Here is a 23973-nt window from a genome sequence, read left to right on the forward strand (position 1 = left end):
TTTAATGAATGGTTTATGTTGAGTTTAGAATGAAAAACAAAAGGGCGTGACGAACGCGACATTAGATATGGGGAAGCGAGAGATCATACTCGTGAAACGGTCAGCTTTACACTGGTGTAAGTATGTAGAACAAATTTCTAATTCGTCTCTTCTCGTTGCATCGTCCGTTCCACGTGTAAACCATGCAGAAAACTGTGTTGCTAACTAGACCGTGTGGGAACAGACCCGACACGGCCCACGAATACTCACATTTCGTCTTCTCGCTCCACTAAATCAGCCATCTTTGCCAGGTCCTCCGTTCGCGGATTTCAGTTATCGTTACTTAGAGAACACATCTCTTCACTACAAATGTATATTACAAATTCCTTAACCCTTTATCGGATGAATTGTGCTTTGTCTTTTGGAAAAGAAGTATTTCTTCGATGATAGACGAGTTACATAATAGATGGGCGAATCTGCAGCTGTGAGATTGAACTCGAATCCTGATTCTCCGCCTCGGAACCTGAGTATCTGGTTCAGACTCTGAGACTCTGAGACTCTGAGACTCTGAGACTCTGAGACTCTGAGACTCTGGGACTCTGACTCTGAGACACCGAGCAGAATCGAAAATTGTAAAGTTTTGGACAGTATGTAGAATTTTAAAATGTAAAACTGCAAAACTTTGCAAAGCGTGTAATACACGTTTAACTAAAAAAAGCTGATACTAGTTTTTCGGTTAGAAAATACATTCTGCTACGTTCCATAAATAAAAGCCAAAAGGTGAGTTTGAAATTTCCCCCCAAACACATCTACTTCTTCGACAATGGCGAAATAACAATGGGTTTCTACATTTATCGTAGCCGTAGCGGGATTAATTCGTGTATTCTCGCATGTCGAATAAAACTCCTGTAGCTGCATTTTTCACGTTCGAAAACGCGCTCGTTCCGACGGATCACCAGGGAAATCGGAGATCGAGATGCAAATCGGGAAACTGATGATCGACCGGAGGAAACAAATAGGTTTCGGAAAAATACAAACCGATCAAGGTTGAATGGTGACGAGCGGGGACGAGGAAGAGAGAGGGCCAGAAAGGTTGCGAGGAAATATTCGTTGCAGGTTCTGGTTGTCGCGAAAAGGTGTCGATGTATACGAATCGAGTACAGGATAGAGAAATGAAGAGATAAGACGACGAATACATTCCTGTTCCGTTCAAATCCGTATTGCGATGCTTTACCATATGTTTCATCAGATTCTTTGCCAATGCACGCGTATCAGAAGAAGATGGGTTTCCATCTAGTCGAAAACTTATGTCAGCCGCGGTTCTGGCTCTGTATTCTTTATTTTTTGAAAAAATCACTACTTTATAAAAAAAAAAAAAAAAATATGGAACCTATAAAGAGTTCCACTTACCATCATAATCTTTATTATAGATTCTCATCGTAGCAATCGTCATAGTCACAGTCAAGGAAAGATTAAAATTAAATTTCCACCATTTAGAATGATAAGCTTTCGTGTGCCACACTATCGCGTCCTAAAAAGGTACAAACTCGGCGGTAAACGAAACGGAATAAAATAAACATCTCACCCGCGAGATTCGAATACGTTACCTCGATAAATCCGTGTGTAGCGGTGTAAAGCTCTTCTGGAAAATCGTTCGACGAAAGAAAGGGTCGGGGATTCGAAGGAAAAATAAAAATAAAACTTACGTGCTCCGCGGATGTAGGGAACGAAGGGAGGAAGATTCTCGAAGGTACGAGTCGCTACACGGCGGAAAAGGGTGGATAGAGCAGCGAAGGTAAGCCGAGCAGCTCGAACCCTTGAACGTTCAAGAGGGCGTAGGAAAACGCGAAGTCGATTGCGTACGTCGTCGGTTAGAGCTCGCTCGTCTTTTCTATTGGCGCGACGAATGGCCCGCTACGCTCGCCCGTTTTAACGGTGAACGTTAGGAAAGAATAAACGACCTCTGGAGACAACGATACGTAAGTCGATACGAGATAAGAAACGAAAGAGAGCATTGTCGGCTAAGATGATGGAACGAACTATAAATAAATGTAATTAAATTGGGTATCTATCTTCATGTCATCATCATACGTATAGAATTCTTTTCTTATATCTGCTCATTGGCAACGAATCAACTATTTCTAATGTTAATTTATGTAGATTGTTTGTTGCTATTTCCGGGTTATTCTTGTTTGTTCTGCGTGAAATAGAAGTTGTCGCTTTTTGATTAGCAGCTTCCGTTTTAAACGCTCGTGCCTGTTTAACTACATCTTTCTTGTGTGCTGTAACTTCTACGAGAGTGTTATTTCCGTTATCACACTCACTCTCACTATTTCCAATATCATTGTTTGTACCTTTGTCAGACACCTTTGTAATTGCAAACAGCTACTTTTACCTAAAACTCAACCGAGAACTTCTTTTTTTTTTTTATACACTACAACGTTATACACTTAATCATTTGCAACTGTTGACAATTTCGTTCGCCGCACTTCTGTCCCTCGTTCAACAACTTCACAACTTATTGGTTTGACGCGTAATCAACTTATCACTTCGCCAGCATCTTCCAACTTAAATTTGTTAAATTGAGGTTAAATAACACGACGCGAAAATTGTACTCTACACCTCAACAACTGATCAACTGTATCGCGCACAACTTTATACTTTTAATCGTTCAATATCTGTATTATCGTTTCCGTCCGATCCTCTATCCCGGCTGAGCCCCCAAATGAAGGAATCTTTATAGAGAATCCTACATACATACATATATCGTTCTTATCATAATTGTACGCTGTCATTATACATCGTCATCCACGTTCTAGTGGCATTATCACCAGGCCTCCATCATACCATTAATTTCGATTGTTTCATTCCGTGAAACGTGAATACCACAAGGGTTGAATCGTCGACCATAAACCTTCTCTCCGCGACCAATAAAAACAACCCCATTTAAATACATTTATCCCGTCGCAAAGGACGCCCCGCGTCGGAAGCTGCTCGTCACCAAATCCCCGCATTCCTTTAGAACTTTTTTAACATGTTTAAATGCGATCCGCGAAAAAATTTCCACCCTGATCGTTTTAAAGAACGTCAGAAGAGAAAACCACGAGAAGTCGAGCAAAAATATCGTCGCGTACTCTCCCCCTCCCCCCTTACACCGCGTCACTTTGATGGAACTTCAGGGAGGGGGAGGCAGAGTCGGTATCCCTTTCTGGCGATCACGTTCACGCGCGAAGATCAACCACCCTCGGCAACCTTTAGCCGTTACCACTCGACGACGAAATCCCCACCAGCTCGCCAGACTCCTTCACAAAGCTCACCACCCAACCCCGCGTGGCGATACCATCCCAGAAGAGAGTGAGAGAAAGGGAATACATCTCGAAGAGCAGCTTTCCACTTTTTTCTTCGACACCGCCGACTTGTTTCCCGGAATTTCCACCCCGCTACAGGGGAGGAAATCCATACCTCCAGCGCAGCGTATTTCTCGGGGGACGCGTTTTCCCAATTCGGTTAATAGCCGTACCTGATTTATCGGCCACTGTCGTTCGCAATGAAGCTTCTTTCTGCTCCCTCACCTTCCATAGTCCTCCTGGGCTATACTCAAGTGTATTCAATTCTTAGGTAGCATAGGATCTTCAACGATCACATCGGTAAGGTACAACACTTTATCGATGATGTAGTATCGTTTGTTCGTGAGAATCGGTAATGTAGAGTCACATAAAAGATTTATCGACAGTGTACTCTATGTTACCAGGAGAAACCTGTCTTATCATCAAGCGCTCTTCCATACCGATAGGATACCGTATGTTATCGATCAAGCGCTCTTCATTACCGAATCCTACCGATAGAGTACTATACTTTACCGACTATATACCCTTCTGCTACTATTCCTGTGCCTTTTAAAACTCTCACGATCCATATCAAATAATGATAATTCATGGCTCAAATTTAATAACTTGACAACTAGCCAATAACTTTAATAACTGCCTCTGATTCATTTTAAATGAACGACACTGACTGGGTCTCTTCTTTGGCTCGACTCTTCTCATTTTAGGACCAGCTTTCTCTCAAATTGCGAACTTAGGGTTCCTTGGAGCCTCGCTACAGATACTCAGCTCCACGCAGTGAGTCGATGCATCAGTTTCGTACGTTAATTCCAAAGCGTCGCACCTACTTCGCAGAGGGTTAGCCTGTTCTTCCGGCGCGGCACTCGGCATCCTTCTTTCGTCCCCCGCGTCGGGTGGCGGGCAGAGGTGATGGTGGTAGGTAGAGTAGGCGGGTGAAGGCAGTAGGTGCCTCCATGTTATGCAGCCCCACCACCGGCTCTATCCTGACCAACCGGCTGTTTACTGTTTGGCCTCCCGGGATATCGATCCCAGTGGCGTAAGAACCGGCAACCTAGGGCCACCGAGATCGGCACACGCTGAAGCATTTGGCCGTGGGCGGTTGGCAACCGAGCTCGTTGATACGACATGAATCCGACGCTACCTTCTCTAACCCCCTTGGACCAACGTCGCCACTCAAACAAATTGACTTCAACGGGCCGGCACCCCGACTTTAATTGGAGATACAGTTACCCGCCTACCGGGGGGAATCAGCGCGACGTGGAGAAAGACACCAGGGGGGTCAGGGTACTTGACCCGCGAATCGATTCGCGCTTCAACAGCGCAATTTTTTTTCCTTCCTCCTTTTCAGTAACGAGACTACAGCCATCGTCAGCGGAGACGAGACCACCAGATGGCCTGTGCTGGACGACGAATCCTGCACCGGTGGAGATTAGATCGAAGGGACTCGCGCATGGACTATTCTATAGTTGAGTCCGTGATAATTTGACATTTTTCAAAACAGTAAATTTAAAATTTATTTTTCTTTCCCCTGAGTGTATAGTTACATAACCAGATTATACGTTTGAAATTATGGGATAGATTAATATCTGTTTTTAAACTATGAGTTATTATGATAAATACCTGCGATGAGAAACTTCTTTTGAAATTAGTTATAGCCTCGCCTATGTTGAGTTTTTCACGACTTACCTAAAAGAAAAAAAAAAAGAAAACTCAAGTTAGAGTTAAGTTAATGGGAGAGAATCAATAAAAGTATATAGACACTTATATTAAATATATAAAAAAAATATTTATTACGTTGTCCTGATAGACACCCTTCAGATTATAATTATTAATTCTCAAATGACAAATCAAAAGTAGTTCATTCACGAATAGTTTTTAAAAATTGTTAACTTAAATAAGAATTTTGTCTGTTTCAAGTTTCTAGTCATTCGTAGCCAAATCGTCCTGTGAAGGCAAATCTCGTATTCGCGTCCAAGTTGCGAGTGCCGTTAATTAAACCACGTGATCAGAGGGACAGAGAGAAAAGTCGTCCATTTATCGGCGCGATTGCAAAACGGGAGTGGATGATATGTTCAAGAACGGAAGTAGGAGCAGCCATTGTTGTGCCAAGGGGATTGAAGAATGAATCTTGCCGCGAGAACGGATTTCGGCTGGGATTAAGCCGTCCCACTTTCGATTCCATTCGATGCCGCGACTTATTGTGCTGGCACTTCAATAACCTTCGGTGCGCCGGCCTCGCAATTTCCGGGCGTGCGAATTTTGAAATGCCAACCGTTCTTACCTGTTAAACGAACTTTTTCAGCGAGACGATGCACCCCTGCCTCCCCGTCACTTCCTGAAAGATAGACCTACATTTTCAGAATATTTTTCTTTTTTTTTCTTATCGACTAAACTGTCCTTGCAAGCTCAAGACATCTTTAATACTATTAGCAAAGATTAAATAACTTAGCACTGTTAAACTTTCACCTAAGTATGTTCTGCGTATGTTCCTGCCTAGAAATAATCAGCATCAAACTTCGATCAATCAAGATCCATCACTGAAAGAGACGTTCGATTTCGTTAGAATTCGTGGTTGAAAGGAGTTGCTCCATTTACGAAAACACGCGTTGTTTCTCGGCCAACAGAAGTTCGAAATCGAGATCGTTCCGTGGAGCTCGACGCTGCGCATGCCCGAGGGGATTCCCTATGCGGATGTATGCGCTTCGGCTCGCATCGAAACACGTGTTCTGCAGCGTGTCGAACACGCGGTATCGGCGATGCAATCTTTTGACCCCCCAATTCAAGTCCCAACCTCTTTGCTTCTTGTCGCATACCCTGACTAAGGGGTGGCTAACCTTCTCGCGTAGGAGTGCAGAAAACTGATATTGAAAAAGAAAAGTATATGCTGAAAAACTGTTATTGGAGAGATAAAGATACGAAGAGAGCGATACACATATATAGCAGTTAAGGAAGCAATTGTTGGGGATACGTAGAAAAGTAGTGGTACTACAAGTTTTGATACACATGTTTCGAGTGTGCTCGATATGCCAGCATTTCCTTCGTTGGACTGTTTCAAAACGAGAAAGAAAAAGAATTCTCGTGACAAGCATTCGTTCGAGAAGCGGGAAGCGAGGCGAGCATTGAGTAACGCGCATGCGGCCACGTGTGTGCGGTCACGTGACAACTCAATGGATCTGCGCAGACCAGAAACTGATTTCATTCCGATAATATACATACAGATATTCAAACCAAAAATTGTTTATTTCAGAAGTGCAAAGGTTTAATCTCGATTCATATACTTTTCTTCATACCTGAAACCAAGTACGTCCTCTTCGACAGGTTGCAAACAAAAGTTTGCGACATTTTTCGCAGAATTCGCGATGCGTGCGCGCGGTCACGCGATCCTCGCGGTAGCTGCGTGCGCATTCCCGTTTCTTATCCGTGTACACTCGCGTATATCACGCCGGCGCGCATTAAAGCGACGCTGCTGGCACTCCAGCGTCCCCGCTCCTTCGTAGTCGCGTAGTCTCGTTTCGTAATGAGAAAGCTTAGCCCTGTGTGCGGCCACCGCGAATCGTGCGTGCGCGAGTACGTGCAGGAAGATGCAACGCCGCGATCGGAGCGACGGAGACGCGACCCAACGATAGGAAGCAGGAGAACACGTTGGAAAAGGCGGAACGGGTCGCCAGAGGTCGAGTCGACGTTGTTTTGAAATTGTTGCTACCGTTGCGAGAGAATGGCCGCGGCGATACGATCCTCTGCGCGTATGGGGCGTTGCGAGACCAACTCTTCCTTCGCTATCTCTTTACTGGCGAGAGAGCCTCTGCTGATTAAGCATTCGAATGGTAGAAAGCAGCGTTGGACAAAATGTAATCCATGGTCACGATTGTAGCGTAATCTGGCAATTTCTTTGCTTCAAATTTAGTTGGCTCGAAAGAGATCATATTGGTTTGCAATTAAAAACACTCAACCTGTCTAATTACTCTTCAGTCACACCATATACTTCCGTTAGAAGGGAACTAAAGCCTGAGACAAGTGTAGAACCCTAAATTCCTTCAGTTACCTCGTTGGCATCGCATCACATGAAGGGTCTGGCGAGCCAAGAAGGCCAAAATCGAAAGGAAAGAGACCTCAGGCAAGGAAGGTTCGAAAGAAGCCGTGCTAGGTTAGGAAAAGAAGCCTCCATTACGCGAGGCGGGGATGAGCAGGCAATCTGTCGGCTAAGCCGCTTCTTATTACTTTGCCACCGTCAACGACTTTCAGAGGGCGGAATCCGCGTGAAAACGTACATCTTCGTATACCCTACGTGTACCCTCACAGGGTGTCACGAGTACAGGCTGAGCAACCTGTTTCCTCGATGTCGCAGAATCCTAAACCGCTTTACGCGCTTTGTATCGCCGCGCATTCGCAATTGCACATGCACGAACGGTCCATGCCACCCACGAGCAGTTATGCACGGGCCGCATCGGCGTCACCATGACTTTCCTCTTTGGTATTGCGCGACGTATGCTCGAACCGTTTCTTTATGCGCAGGTGCATACGCGACCAGCGATTTACGGCTCGGTCGTCGTTGCTGTTTCTGGCGGCATCGATTTGCATTGAAATAAAATTGCAGACGGAAACGCCAAAAGGGATGGGAAGGGAACGTTGGGGACTTGTTTTAGAATTGTGTCAACTTTGGACATGGGGGATTGTTTAACTACAGGCTTGCTTCGAGAAAGAGTCCATTCGCTGCGAGTTCCTCGCGAAACATTGGCAACGGAAGCCATTGAAATCGTAGAACGAAAGCTCGCCTATGCAAATGCGCTGACCGCCGCGAGAAATCGATGCAGAAGGTCGAAACCTGATCGCTTTCACTGCGCCATGCATAATTTCCAATGTTACGTCAGTGGTGACACTCAGATTTTTAGAAACCTTTGTGGTTCTTCTTGTAACGCGAATTCCACTTGTATAGTGTTGTTCGACGGTATTAGGGGTCTATGGAACGAATCGTGTCGCGAGAAATCGATTTTTCTCGGGTCCCGAATCCTCGAGCTCCGCGACGAGTCGATGGTAACGCGACTCGATGTCATCCTGGGCTAGGCGGATTAATAGGGGCAGATAGGCCCGATGGCTCGTACAAAACGGCGAGGATTTCCGATCGGATCGTTCCCTCGGTGGCTGCTGCCTCGCGCGATCGTCACGGTCGGTCGAGTAGCTGGCTGACGTCTGACAAACGAGAATTCCACGCGAAGATCACCGATACCGCCTCTGTTGGGACTCGACCGGTTTCCGGGTACAAGGAGAAAGGAATTTCTTCTCGTTCCTCAATGTGTCTTACGCGGATTCCACCGATATCGTGCTCTCGGTTTCGTAAAGGACGCGGAAACGAAACTCCTCCGCCGTTCTATCGCTGGGTATTCTTTAAAAATTTCATTTGTCGGTTTGGTCTACGCGAGTATTGACCCTTCCTTGCAAATTATTTTTCGTACGAGTAACGGGCAACTTCAGACTTCAATTCTGTGCGGTAGATTATTAATACTCGATATTAACACGTTAATCACCCATATATGGATGACATGACTTCTCACTAAAGAACTGAATAAATTAATTCTCAAAATCTTCAATGGGAAACTCCATTCTCAAATGCTTTCGATTCCAGCAACATATGTGAAAGATATTACACTAATCATATCGGATCAATGGAGAACCAAGATTTGCTATAAAAAAGGGATTCTCATTGAAGATTTGAAATAATTCAAGAAATAATCAAGGTGTTAAAGAAAATAGATCTGCGTAGAGTTCGTGAATTTCGCGAAAATCGCAAAAATAAGTACAACCTTAGATTCAATAAAAATAAGTTTCACAAGTATTAATCTGACAGCCAATAAGTTAAGAGACTGTTATCCTAAGAGATATAACGAATCGTTAAGCCGCGTATATGGACATCGTGCGGATATAAATTTTCAAACAGCAGAGTTACGTATCCATGCCTAATTGTGGTTCATTAGCGTTGCCGGAACATTGTCTATATACCTACAATTAAATCATAATCCGTAATATGGGACTCGTTACTGCTCCACCGGAGGTTACTGGTGACGCTCAGTCAGAGACAATGGGGAACTATTGCAACTGCAAAACAACCTGTGCAACTGATAATGAAGTTTTTAAAATACTTTCAATGCTACAGCAAAACATAGCAAGTACGATTACAGTGCAAGATTACGAAAGATTTTTATGAGGACTTGTTTGGTCAACTTCTCAAAATTATGTAGCTTCGATCGAGTTGTTAATAAACCTGTAAAGTGGTTAATGCGACTATAAATAAGATAAAAAATAAAAAAAAATATTCATAAGGAGGTAACTTATCTCTATTCTAACCTAACGAAACGTAGTTTAATCGTATGCCACTGTCAGGTGATAGTCAAGCCGCAGAAGTCGACAGGTCGACAGATCACTTATGGACAGAGGAGCTCGCGAGTAATCCGCGATTAAATCTTCTTCCTCATCCGAGCGGGGACGAAGGTTTTAAAAACAAACACCTGGAGTTCCGTTTCTCTTGAAATCGATATCTCCGATTAACTCGATGCTAATTCGATCCCTGGTTATGTTGAACGATCAGAAGAGCGTACTCCGTTCGAGCTGACAGTGAGATGAAAACGTAAGAAGAGTCGACGCGGAAGAAAAACGAGAAACTCACGGTTCGAATCGATAGGAGGTCGATGTACTTATACCTGTCCCGAGAGCGTGTCCATCTATCTGGGAATCTGGAGCTGCGGCGGACCTCTCTTCATGCCCGGTTGTCGATAAATCAACGGCGCCCGTTATTAAAGGACCTTGGGAATCGGCGACAGACAAAGAGGACGCAGACAGCGGGACACCGAAGCTCGATGGTCCAGGAGTAAACGGCGACGAACAAAACGCGAAAGTGAACAAGAGTCGTCGATCGGACAATTGGAGTGACCAACAGGATTTTCCATTTAATTCCGGCTGGAATATTTATCGGCTTCGCTGCGAACGTAATTATTTAATTCGTGGAAAGGATTCCACTGTCGAATACTCGTGGGAAGTCCGACCGCTTTTGTCTCGAATAATGAAGCATCGAAACGCTAGGGTGGAAAACTGCTCAGAGACTTTTTCTAGGGACCAAGAGATGGATAGTCCGTAGATCGTGTCAATGAAAACGGCTGAACATAATTTTCATTTTTATTCAGGTGAATTCAAGAGACCTCTTTGTAGTCAAACCTCCCTTTGGAGGGTTTAGATTTAACAGGGAGCAGAAGAAGAGTTCTGATTGTACATTGGCAATGCAAATATTACCAGGAAAATCGAAACGATCCAATTTATGTAAGAAAATAGAATCATACATTTTTGCTGGAAAACAGAACAATTGATGATACGTACATAAAACATCTCGAAACATACAGAAAGAGTTCTGACTTTATATTGATATTGCAAATATTTCAAGGGAAATTTAAATGATCCAATATTTGTAAGAAATCATAGATTTGTGCTATAAAACAGAACAAATGATGATACGTAAAACATCTCGAAACACCTACTACTGTGAACCGCAGGTTTCCCATCCTTGGTCCTGTTGGATGGTGTCCTAAAGCCAATACAAACAGAGGAAAGCGACGTGGAATTGTCCCCTTTGGAGGAAGCAACGTCAGAATTGCCCTGGCGAAAGTAGCAAAGGGTCGGTGTGCTCGACGTTTCGTGTTATCGGTTACCGAGAGTAGAGTCGAGCTTTATTAGCTTCATGTTGCTGATGAGAGATCGTATCGTCGCTATCGCTGGCTCTCTCTCTGTCTTCCTTCGTCCTCGATCTCGTGCTTCCGTCGTCTCGCCATCGTCGTCTTTGCCGCAGGTCGCCAAAGACGTTGCGGTGCACTGGTGCATCGCTGACCCCCCTCTCTTGTGAAAGGCGAAAGCTCGATTTCCTTACCCGCGATAAGCATCACGACGATGTCGAAAAAAACTCTATCCACCGAGGCCAAGCCTCTTTGATACGGATTAATAAGTTTCATTCAGGATAACTTTTGATACCCGAGGTAACGATTAAATATTCGAGATAACTTAATATTTAGCTTATAATATAAAAATAATAGAGGTATTACTGTAAAAAAATTAAATTTTTGTTTTCGTTCAATTTCGTAGAATTATTATTACTTATTGCGAGAAGGGTTCCTCCTTCTCACAGTGATTACGCTTCTGATTAATCGTTGTGGCATGGAGACTGGCTAAATAGAAGGTATTTTCGGCGTGTCTTCCGGAGAAATCGCGGTTAATTCTGGTACACGGACGAGTCATTGGGTCCAGAAAAGACAAAGAGGTCACGCGATGGAAAGAACGCGGCGGGAGATGATTCATCCACGGCTGTGTTCCTTTCCAGCGGCGCAATTGTCATCAATTTCGGGCCTCCCCGTTAGGTGTGGTAACAATAAACGACGCTCGTGCAACGAATACATAAAACATTCGCCTCGCCGGTTTCTTTTGGTCGTAAACTATTATGCGCCATGAGGGTACTACGCGCAAAACGTTCAACAAGCATCCAATTCCTTTGAATCGTTCCGATTTAAGGGAGGACACTTAAAAGACACTTGGAAAAAAGCACTTTTTGGAGAATTTTTGAAAATTGTAGACTGTATAACAATCTTTGAAATTTATAATATATTAAGACAGCGTTTCAGTGAAAACACAAAACAATTTTTAGTGCGAAAGATTGATTTTTTAATGTGTTTTCGTCCTACCTGAAAAAGATTGGCGAAGGACTAAGCGTTTCGACAAAGTACAATCGAACCATGGCTACGAGAGTTTCGCAAACGAGGACCAGGTGACTACGACCGTACGAAAATAACATAACTTTCCCTCTCGAAACGGGCTATGCATACAAAGTGACGACGTTGCACCGACCAATAATCGTTTTCCTGGCAGAAGTGCCGCTGGATTCGACAAACTTTGCCCGTCTTCCGCTACGTGCCCGTGTATCGTGTAATATATGTCTAAAAGCACATTCATTTTCATAAAGAAACAATTGTTTAAGAGCATCTAACAATGATAATAACTGAATATTAGATAGTATAAATACCGCTCTTCAACAACCCCCGATTCCGAGAAATAGTAGTTAACATTGTAGTATTTCTTGGATGGAAAACCCTCAAAGTTTTTTAGAATAAGTACACATATATCTTTTTTTCCTTTCGAACGATTTTGAAGATACCGGGTATCCGGGGTTTCTAGGGGTCGATGATTCCAAATCTGAAGTGAAAATGTGAAAATTCAAAATACCGGACCCGATATAGCGGTATGAAATGTGAAAACTCGGTAAACAGGGGTTTTTGGGGATGCTGATTCTGAATCTGACCTAAAAATGTAGCAATTCAAAATAGTGGATTCTATATGGCGACTAGGCGTAACTTCAGTAGTATCACGATGAAAACAAATACATTTAGTGCAAATGTCATAAGAAACGATAGAAAAAGGTATTAAAAAAAAGTTAAGACAATGATTGGGGGTCTTGGTTTATCTTACTCTTTTCTTGGATACCCTCGCATAGAGAGGATAACATTGCCACGGTGTAATTAAGTCAGGAGGAACGGGCAAACTCATCGTGGGTAGATCAATTATTGTATACCTTCACGAATTAATGCGATACTCTGCCGAACAATGGAAACGATTTTTAGCGTGGGCAGCTAATATGAAGACACGTCTTTCGGTCCGATATATCGGAAACGTTGTCGTCACCTAGGATACGTGGGCGTGCATGCAAGCACGCGATGCTTTGATGTTCAACGCGCGCAATAAACCGACGACATTATCCTCGCAGAAATCGAGCCCACATTTGCGAACCTTCGCAGAGCGCAAAAATCGGTGAAACTTTGTACCAAATAATTTATAACAAGTGAAAGTAGTAATAATACATCAAAAGGTTGAATTTAAAACATGTTTGATGAAAGATGGTAGCAACATTCTTTCAACGCAATAAATTGTTTATTTTAAATGTAATGTTGACAGGATTTTCCACGTTACAATGTTTCGTCGGAGTTTTATTTAGTTTAAAAAAAAAAAAAAAAAAATACCAACTGAGATACGCTGAAGGAAAGAGAAAAACGAGCGTTTGAACTTTCATGAAAATCCAGCGTGTCTCTGCCACATGGCCAGCATATTCGTCAACCGCAAAAGCCATGGACCAGGGCATCCAAAAAATTAACGCTACCGTTTCGTCGTGGGCGGTATTACCGCAAAAAAATACAAAAAGAAAACGAGGAGGTTTCTCACCCGTGGAAAGTATTTCTCATACTCACCACAAAATCGTTGATCGGAAATTGTCTCTTATCCCGCGAACTATCGACCACGTAAAAGGAAAATGGTGTGCGTCAAGCCTGTACTAAAAAAAGTCATTCTGCTTCCTTGAATCTTCCTCTACCACTGTATATCGTGAAAAAGGGACGAATGATTCAGGGAATATCAAAGGAAAACTAAGGTTTGAAATTTAGATTTTAGTTCTGTTATTTTTTTGCATTGGAAATTTGCGCTGGAGACATTTTTCTTTCGCATCTTCTCCGTGACGAATAATACCTACTCGCTGCTCGCGAGTAGATATACGCATCGGAACAGAGAAAACGTTCTCATCGCTTGCGCAGGCGCGTGTAGGACGCACCAGTCATTACTCTCGAATAAAACGGGCCGTGTGTGGGTGGCGATTTAATAATCGGGTAATTACCCGTCCTCGTTCGTCTAAAACCCTAATCACGGTCCTACGATCAATTCGATTTTTTAGCCAACGGTGCTGCCTCGAACGGGACGACGATACTTGGTCAAGGAAGCCGCCAATAATCTTAATAACGGTAATAATAATGCAGAAACGATGGCCATACCATCGTCGGCTTTGATGAAATGCGTAAACGGTGTGTGTCTTTGTCGAGCGTGGCCGGGAATAGATCGTTGCATCAGGCCACCGGGACGCCAACGAGTCGCTATTAACTGTCGCTAAATTAACGGACTCCTCCGTATCGTTCCTGGTAATTTTCAGTTTCGCGTCCCAACGGAACGAGCACGCGCAACTCGGTGAATCAGTCGCCAAGGATGGATAATCAATGGATTGCGAGGAACGATAAGTAATGTCTCCGACTAGGCAGATATCAGTGGCGCACCCAGGAAGCTAAGGGAGTGAAATTAACGAGGGCATTTTTAACACTAAACGTACCAACACTTTACATGTACCTATTCTTACCATAAGGGATCATTCGAGTCCTTGTGAAATAAACGTTGATTTTTAGAAAGAAATTCTCAATTTAATAAAGAAAATTTTATGTTAAAAAAGGCTCTGATCTTTACTCTCTGACGCTAGGACTCTCCGACTCTAGGATTCTCTGACTCTGAGACTCTCTGACTTTAGATTCCTGAATATAGGACTGTATTTCTATTTTGTTTCTAAATCTACGATAAGGATTATGAAAAATGTTATTTAACCCCGGTTGGTATGTTTAGCTTTAAACGAGCGTGGACAAAGCATCAAAGCTCCAGAAAATGCACAGTTTGAAGGATAATAAATATAATCCGATTCGCGTAACTGGCGTACGTAGTGGCGGGTTGACTTCTCACGCTCGTAGTACCTGCATTCAGCTTTTCTTGCTGGTTGACGTTGCGTAAGCATATCCGAACTCGTCCACGTCGTTTCGACGTTATTCTAGCACCTCGACCGGGCAAGTATAATAGCCGAGAGCGGTTGCCGGCCGTTGCGCGTGTTTATTGAACAAACGAGAGCCTCGTGTATCGCACAATTCTCTTTACCTTACGGGACGCCAGCGATCGCGTGTTGCGCTAAAGTTACAGGACGCGCAGGGTGCGATCCACGCTTGTTGCGCGTTTCGTGTCTTCCATTTAGACACAACAAAACTTTCATCTGGATAACAATTTCGAAGTAGGAATACAACAAATTTTCATTCATTGTTTATTATAATTATTGCGAGAACAGAGTCAACGTGCTTAAATATCCCATAGAGTCACAATAGTCTGTTAACCCATTCATTGCCGACCACTATTCGCCCAAAAAGTCAAGTGTCCGCAAATACACGCCTCAGCATTTAAGATGCAAAAACCACGCGCAATGAATTCCCAGCTGGATGCAACACGTTCGTCGTCGGATACCATGCATTATGGTTGCGAAAGAAAGTAGAAATCGGTCGCGGCGAGTACATTCGATAATTTTCAATCGGGTTCAATTAAGTTTCCGTCCCAGTTCGGGCCCGCGGCGCTGTAAAAGCTTCAGGGGCCACACGCTCACGCCCTGGCGAAGAGGCTTTGCGACCGCTGGTGCACGCACACACGTGTAAGGCCTCACATCGTCAAGAATCACCGCAGACCGCACTGTGTACGTACTTTGATACCAGCCCGTGAATATTTCAGGGCGCGAGGATCGATTCATCTCAACCTAGCATTACTTCGGTCACGGGTATATAGCCGCAGCGAAAATCAACGAAGAAATCGCGACGGCCGCGATTTCTCTGGCTTCTGCCAGCGTTTCCCACGAAATTTCTGCACGTTTCTCGAATCTTAGATTCACCAGGCTGAAAGAAGTCGCTCCCGATACCTTTCACGCAAATACTTCCACGTGTGCGTACGTGCATGTGTGCACTTGTTGGAAATTGGGAGAGTCAGGATGCTACTTATATTTTGGACGCCTCGTCGGTCGTTTGGAGATTTCAAATATTCGCGTAATGAAGCAATGAAGTAATGGAGCAAAAGAAATGAAACACAATGACACATGACAACGTATGACGAATAATGGTTCGCGAGTGCTCTTGTGTAAGTTCGTGGCGACTCGATTGGCTTACCATGCGATGAAGGGGTGTGTGCGCGTGTTTGTCGCGAGTATGGAAGAGGGAACGAATGAATATTCTCGGTTTCGGAGCGAATGAATATAACTCTTCCAGAGGCGGGCGTTTGATGCTCGATTCTCCAATGCCCACGCCAATGGTTGACACGTCCACACGGAGGATATGAAAATATCGGCAGACACCATCCGCCATACCTGAAATGGATTTCGGTGAATGCTCGAACCCATCGATTGGCGGTCTATGCAACCCTCGCGCGATCCGCCTGCCGTTAACGCAGCTCCCGTTTCGTTGCTTTTCTGCTCGGTTATTCGAGAATAAATTTCTGTCGCGGACAACCGTGTCCTACCGAAAATCAGCTCCGAAAGATCCCAACAAATCCTATATGTCTCTGAACATCTTGAATTGGAGTAAGTGTACGAATGAATTAATAACTTCATAACTGTTGAATGTTTAGCTAAATAAAACACGCAGGTTTTAAGTATTCCTTAGTGTAATATATTGAAACAAAACGTGACTTAATTACAGGTGTTATAAAAAAAAGGTGCGAGTGACGCGATCTATCCGAGCCGTTTGATCCGTAGGTTGCCGAATTTCTACGACGACTAAAAATGCGCAGAGTGATACCGTTGTTTGACTGCAGTCCCTTTTTTGGGGAATCCCCGACAAACTTAGCTATTTCGGTCACTATTGGCCCGAAGGTCTCAAATCAGACAAACTCAAACTTTCAAATTATAATCTAACGGTTTTTTTCGCAGAAATCCAACAAAATAACAAATGTTAGAAGCTAATAATCTATCATTTGACACATTGTCTTCACCATCGGGGTTTCAACTTGCCCACAGCATTGGAGTTTCGAACAAATAAAATCAGGAACCAAAACGTGATCCAAAAAAAACAAATAATATCCTCTTAAACAACACTAAAAGATCTAAATTTGTGCCAATTTTGACATAAATCCAAAAATTCCCTCCTATTTAACAAAATTCCCAAAACCGCACCTTTCAGCAGTGGACTACATAAACTGGCGAGAGCAGCGTAAGAATTTGTGTCAGGTAGACACGTCCGGTACCGATTTCGAACGACTCGATGCTTATCTTCTGCTTTTCGAGGGCATATTTCTCGCCAAGTGGTACCGCGTCCCATTGTTAGACGTCCTTTTTTTCCTCGCTTTTCTCTTTCCTCCCGTCTCGTCGGGTTTATTTCGTCTCGCGGCAGAAATGGCATTTCACTTTCTCCCGGGGCAGGAATTCCAGCCGGAATTCCAGATGGAATTCCAGACAAAAGGGTGCGGGCCGATCGGCAGTGAACGCCCCACGCGACTCGAATCTGCGCGCGACCGCGATCGAAAGCGCAATAACTCGGCTTAGTTTCGGAAATCGCCATTGTCCAGTCGTTGTAAGCTCGCCTAAAGTACTATTAAGACCGAACACCAGCCTGAATGATGCATCGATACGAGGAAAAATCAAACTATCGGCTGAGTTTGGTCACGCAGACACGATGAAATTATCTTTAAGACCCTTGTCTAAGCGATTATTACATTTTAGAATCGCATCGAGCTATAGAAGCCTCTGATATTAACAGAGTGTTAAGGTGGTGACATTAAAAAGGCCGTGAGTTTCGAATATTGTTAACCTCCGCCATAAAAGTACTATTAATCATGCAAGGACAAAGGAGGACCTCTTTTCTACACGTAAAACGTACTACGACACTTGGGACGTTTAAAAGCAGACTATTTCTTTCGTGGCAATTAGCTAATGAATTTATGTCGACTTGAATTAGTCGAATGCCAGGTTCAATTAGTTAAGTATCGGATGATTGATATTTACCGTGCACGCGTGTAAATTCTCCTTGGACGAATTTTACTTAGAGAGAAAAAATACACACACTCGTAAAACATAGAAGCAATGTGTATATATGGATTACTTTAGGTCTGGTTGCCTCGTTTTATTGCCACCGAAGAACCTTCAGTAGCAATTAAATTTATTATTTCAATAGAGATCGAATTCACAAATATTCTCTATTCTTTTTTCTTCTGATAGGGCCCCAAAGTTTCACTTGGGGGGAGGGGGGCTGTGTCAGTATAAAGCGTCACTGTCGAAGAGAGTTCCAATCACCGTTTTACAATCGAAACTTCTTCCTCTCGACGCGAACTCGATTGGACGGTCCTCGTTTCACTTTCAGCTGCCATCGAGAGGCCCTGTTTCGTTTGTTCTCGACTGATTTTGCAACGGCACTCGTCGACGGGCCCTGTCACTTTCTTTCACCGCGCCACCGGAAACGGCGGATCACGGAGTCACGCTCAAACAGACCCACAGAGGTGTTTCTTTATTTCCGCGATGCCCCCTCTCTATCAATAACGAATCACACAGGGAAAGTGGGATTTGAAATTTAAAAGGAATGGCCTCCGCAGAGTATAATTCCTGGTAAACACTAGGAGTATCCGCGGTCGTGTCTGGAATAATTTATGAGACACAATGAGTGGCCAGATAGAGGCATTCTTGGTTACGCAAGTATTGTTTAATATGCAATAAGTGTAATTAAAAACATATTACAAGAAGCACTCCAGTCACATTTAAATGATTAAAATTACTAGAGTTTGGTTTGAGAATCATTCCAAATCACTATATGTTCATTTTTTTTTTTTATGCACTTCATATTTTTTAAACACTATCGTATTAAACAAGAAATAGATACAATTAAAAACAAATAGTACAAAAAGGACTCCAGTTATAGTTAAATGATTAAAATTACTAGTGCTTGGTCTGAGAATCATTCCAAATCTATACACTTTTTTCTTTTCTTATTTGCACTTCATCGACCGCTACAAGATTCTACCACCTATTGCCAGGAGAAACATCAACAGATTCGTTTTACTAAAGCAACAATAACATACTTGGTTACCATAACATCTGATACCATAACACACACAATGCTTGCGAGTTGATACGTATCAGCCTTAATGGAGATGCCATTGAATTGGTTCCATCGCCTAGTAGTGAGCAAACCACTGTTACGCTGGTTGCATCGATGATACCTCGCGATAGAACCAGTTTCCAAGGGAGACTCGCTCGCTAGGCTGCTAACTGGCACGCTTTTATGCAAGGTACACCTGTCTGCTTAGCAAGATTTCATTCGCGGAGACTTTTCACGCTACTCTGAAAACTTTCAGTCGTCTGCGAGGTTACGGTGTTACGGACGAAGGCGGAAGAGACTGTGACTGGTCCGGTCGGAAAGCGAGAGGGTAAAAGTGTCGTAAACGGACAATGGAACGGGCTTAGGAAAGAATGCGCTTGGGATCGAACGATTAGTCGAAACGCGACGTAATTTGCTCCTCCGTAGCGAGGAAACCTCAGGTGCGCGGAAGGAAGCATCTGGCTGTCGATGGGTACTAAATTAATTGAAACTGATATTTTCTGAGTTGTGAAAAATGTATTGTCCTCTATTTTGTCTGATAAAGAAATAATCGAGTCAAATCCTACGTTTACCTCCTGCAATTATTCTGTGGTTGATTCATTGTTAACACATTCGCGATCGCTGACGTGAATTCACGTCACTTTAAATTCTATTCCTGGTTATAAAAAACTTGAATGAAAATTTTTTCATTTTATACATCACATATTTACAACATCGATATTTCAAAACATATTTCGTAATTTTTATCTTCACCCTAACGATACTTTGCGAGATCCAGCTTCAGATTGATATTATTTTCGCCAGTACTCAGTATTAGAAACGTAAAATATCTACCGGTCGCGAATGTGTTAACCTAAATATTTACTTATTAAATGATACTGAAAGCCGATACTGAAATCGAAGCTAATTTTTTCCAAAACACATCCGATAATTCGATCATATTGCATTGTATTCCCAATTCCCAAACACGAGCAGGAATGCGACGAGTCGTTTCTACGTGGCGAATCATCTGCTTCGACAGAGCGTTTCATATATCTGGCAATTGCTCGTGCACCGAACAACTTTCGCAATAGTGAGAGGCGTGTGCCATTGCACGCAGCTTTTGATCTCTCAGTGTGGCAGCAGGTCTTGCGCCTCGTGTCACCGTTGCGTAGCCGCTCGTCTAGCATCGCTACTATGTATGTAGTTTGCTATGTCGTTTCCAGAACGTCTACGGTTTAGCAAAAGAATATACGCTGGAGAGTAGAGGAGTGCACCAAACGCACACCTTCCAATTCATTCTTTTATCTATAACTTTCTAACACATTGTACAGGGTGATTTCGTAACAACGTGATAATACATTACCCCACGATACTTGCAAATATGTAGTGGGCTGCGTCTGCTTCGTTTCATCGAGTCCAAATGCACTTACCTGTAACAGAAAGAAATGTTTGAAGTAGTTAAACATTAGAATAGGATATAAGATATGAACTATTAAGTACACACAAGAGACGCATAACACTTGAATTGGACTAAAGCGTCGCGAAGTAACGGTACGAGCGACGGAACAGATCTTCATTTCGGGTCGCGACCAGACCAAAACTCTGTTGACGGTATTGTTCGCCAGCTACAGTAGATAGGCCCTCATTTCCATGAGTTTCGTCAGCTTCCTTGTTCGCCACTGCCTACTTACCCAGGCATCGATTAAACGATTACATTACCAAACCGGCACGAATAGCGGGCCTCGATGGCGCCTTTCTTTCGCGTTGCCAAACGATCAGCCGCGTTGCATCGCGGTTGCATAGGATCTGGATCGATTACGCTAAGACGATAAGTCGATTAGAGAGCACACTTCGAATGCTAATGCGACTAGAGAGATTACATGAATCCCTCCTCTTGTGGAACAACCAAAAAGACCGAGATCGTTTACAGGATAGTAATAGTTTGCAGGTTATTGGAACGTGGACAGCAGATCGACAGGGTTGAGAAGATGATGCGAGGGCTTGAGTAGAGGAGAGTGGTATGAGACCAGGTGATTATATTATTGTAAGAGTCTAAACGAAAAATAAGGCACGGATATTCGAACCCACGATCCTCGGATCCACATTCAGACCGCTTTTTCCACGTGACCAATTTCGCATTCTACGTTCCGTGTTTTCGTTTGACTCCATCTTCTTGGGTATGGGACGCGCGGATACTACACTATCATCAGAAGGTGTCGAGGCTAAGTTTTTAGACATCTGAATTACGATGAGTTTAGTAGTAGAAGTAATCACCTATTAGGAGTTTCCGAGACTCAACGATGCCTATAACATTCTAGGTCCAGAGGCCACCGAACAAATCGTCTACCTCTCGTAGAAAGCAAATTCAGGAGATTCGAGACACTGCGCGCCTGTTTCTTCGAGCCCTTGTACGAATGGCATGCATGTGCAGGCAGCCAACTCTGGCACGGAATCGCACAGGCAGTTTCCAGGCGACCCGGAGATGTAGAGGCTGGCTCTGGCTGGCTCGCTGGCTGGCTGCGTTTCTAGCGTCTATCGATCCTATCGGCGAGGCTTCGGCGACGTCGACGGCCACGCCGAATACATTTTCGCGCTCGGTGCCATCGGAACTGTCTATAGAGGGTGCAGATTTGAAGGTATCGCAACGTACGAGCTTGTAAAAGAAAATAGGAATACGCTAAAATTTGACGGGTCAAAAGTTCCGTAATTTCTTTTCTATATTCCTTTAACCCTTTGAGTGCCAAGGAGCGATATATCGCTCCTCCATTTGCAAAAAGGGTCGTCAGCCATATATCGCTGCTCGAAGCTGAAAGAGAACAATAGTATGTGAACGTTTATTTTAAAACCATATGTTTACGTATAACAATTATAAACAAAGAAAAAATAACTGAAAAGATTCATTCTAACAGACAATAGATTATGTTTATTTTTTGTTAAAACTATAACGCTTTATTTTTATTTTTTTAGTAATAAAGGAAGTCTACGATGTTTTTAATATTGTGTGAAAATTTCATGAACCTTAAAATAAAAATGACCGAAATATACATTTTTGTTTAGAATCATGCATCTTTGCTTAAAATTCTCTGACATTTCTCGGATATCCATGCAAATTTCCTCTGGCACTGAAAGGGTTTATCCTAACGGACCTATGTATAGACACTCTGTTCCTCACGATTCACCCTGTACTTCTCAAGCAGTAAACTTTTTGAAAAATATCTGTGCCTATCACTGGAACCATGACAGCTTTCTATTAAGCGTTGCCCGTGCAATTCGATTGCCAATCAAAGCCAGGGCCACACGTGTAAGAAACATCCGCGGCATCCGACGGTATGCAGCAAGAATCCCCCGCCATCCCACCTCCGTGATGGGATACAATCGTGATCTAGAATGCGGAAGCATTGAATTACATACTGGCAACCAATTAATTAACGGGTAAGTACGTCAATCGAAATTCCGCGCTTAATCGATGCCGGCTGGAGCCTTCTGTCCAGACCTCTGCGTCTGTGTAGACTCAGTCGTCTGACTCAGAGCCGTGTCTCTTTCCAGAACAGCGGCGAACAAAACTTTCTAGCGACAAACAAGCAACGTAACCGTGCCATCTTCCGCGTTCGATAAGCGAACTCGCTCCGGGTCGATGTGGCGTGCCGTTAAATGAAAATTTAAAAGGTTACACCGGTCGGGGAGTTCTAAACAATGGAAATATAAACTTCTCCTATAAATTTGTGAATCGAAGTGTTGGGAACAACGCGTCGATGACTCGACGAATGACAGTTCGCGAATAACGAAAGTCGTTGGTATTGAGAGCACAAAACTGGCTACTTCACCTCTGAGTCAATAGAAAAACGGTACCAAAGTCCGGTTGGCAATTTCAAAGACAAATTTGCCTCCCCCGTGGTGAAAAAAAAAATCGTTATCTCGTGGATCAGGGGTCAGCGCGAACAATTTCGTCAGTTCGACGGGGATAGGATTATACAATATTCGTGGAACGAAGAAAAATGGCAGCCAGGCTGGATATTCGGAAAAAAGAGCTGGCTGGAGGTCCCTGGCCGACGTCGTTGGGCGTCGTATTATTTCGCGCGAGCGGGAAATTACCATGACAAAGCCGAAATTGGTTGCACTCGGGCGAGCTAGCTAGCGAGCAACCCTAAGCAGCGCAGCGGCGAAACACAGGTCAGGCTTGTGTGTGGCGGCGCGTTGCTGTCTATGGCGCGGCAGAAATTCACCGGCGGGGTTGCGGCTCAAAATAAACAACGACGAAATACGTCGCCATACTTTCAAACGCTTCTTTTTAACTCGATTCTCTCCGAGATTTGTTTCAAACATGTATGCGACTCTCGGAGAAATACGCTAAATACGTGATAAAAACTTGGAACGGGCTCGATTGTAACGTTCTCTTGGAATAAATTCCTCGATAATGTATCCCCTTGAAGCATTCCCCATCGCATCGTTCGATGTCATTACCTTGCCTCTGGCATTCGTGTAGAATTAAAATTCAATCGCTTTAAAAAAAATGAATACTTGCAGCAGAGGCAGAGATGCAATTGCTCCCTTGCAACCTTCCTGGCCCCTTGAGTGCCGTGAGTAGCACGTTGTTGCGCGACGACCGCCCGTCTAATTGCAGATGACGGCCGCATGGAAGTCAGCCCTTTGGATCGCGCCGTCGGCTCCGCCTGAATCGGGACTTCGAGAATTGTTACGTTGTTGCGAGGAATACGATCCACCTATTACCAAGGAACGTTGCAAACACGGTTCGCCGTGTGCATCGTTACCGAGGCCACGTTTAAGAAACAACAGGCCCCGTCTGTTTCCCCCGTCGAGTCGAGCGACCGAGACTTTCGCGACGGGGTGCAATTAGGGGCAGGAGAATGCTGGTTTCAAGAGCCCTTCGGAGTTGGAATTGAAATCTATTAGCGGACACGGAGACGTCAATTTGTATGGCCAAGTTTCGAGCATTC

The 23973-nt window shown here is 43.8% G+C and overlaps 1 protein-coding gene across 12 annotated transcripts in view; it reads right to left on the bottom strand.

The window, feature by feature from the left end:
* LOC128895859 (neurogenic protein mastermind-like) overlaps window positions 1-23973 on the bottom strand; it is a 216438-nt gene that overhangs the window by 125584 nt on the left and 66881 nt on the right. For 9 of the 12 annotated variants that reach the window (XM_054158870.1, XM_054158852.1, XM_054158862.1 and 6 more), the window contains one exon: window positions 4944-5009. The exons of the other annotated variants lie outside the window; for them this stretch is intronic. In XM_054158870.1, coding sequence (XP_054014845.1) covers window positions 4944-5009 — 66 coding nt within the window. The remainder of the gene's footprint in view (window positions 1-4943; window positions 5010-23973) is intronic. 12 annotated transcript variants of the gene reach the window in all.

Source organism: Hylaeus anthracinus, unplaced genomic scaffold, assembly GCF_026225885.1.
Source record: "Hylaeus anthracinus isolate JK02 unplaced genomic scaffold, UHH_iyHylAnth1.0_haploid 0, whole genome shotgun sequence".
Taxonomy (NCBI): domain Eukaryota; kingdom Metazoa; phylum Arthropoda; class Insecta; order Hymenoptera; family Colletidae; genus Hylaeus; species Hylaeus anthracinus.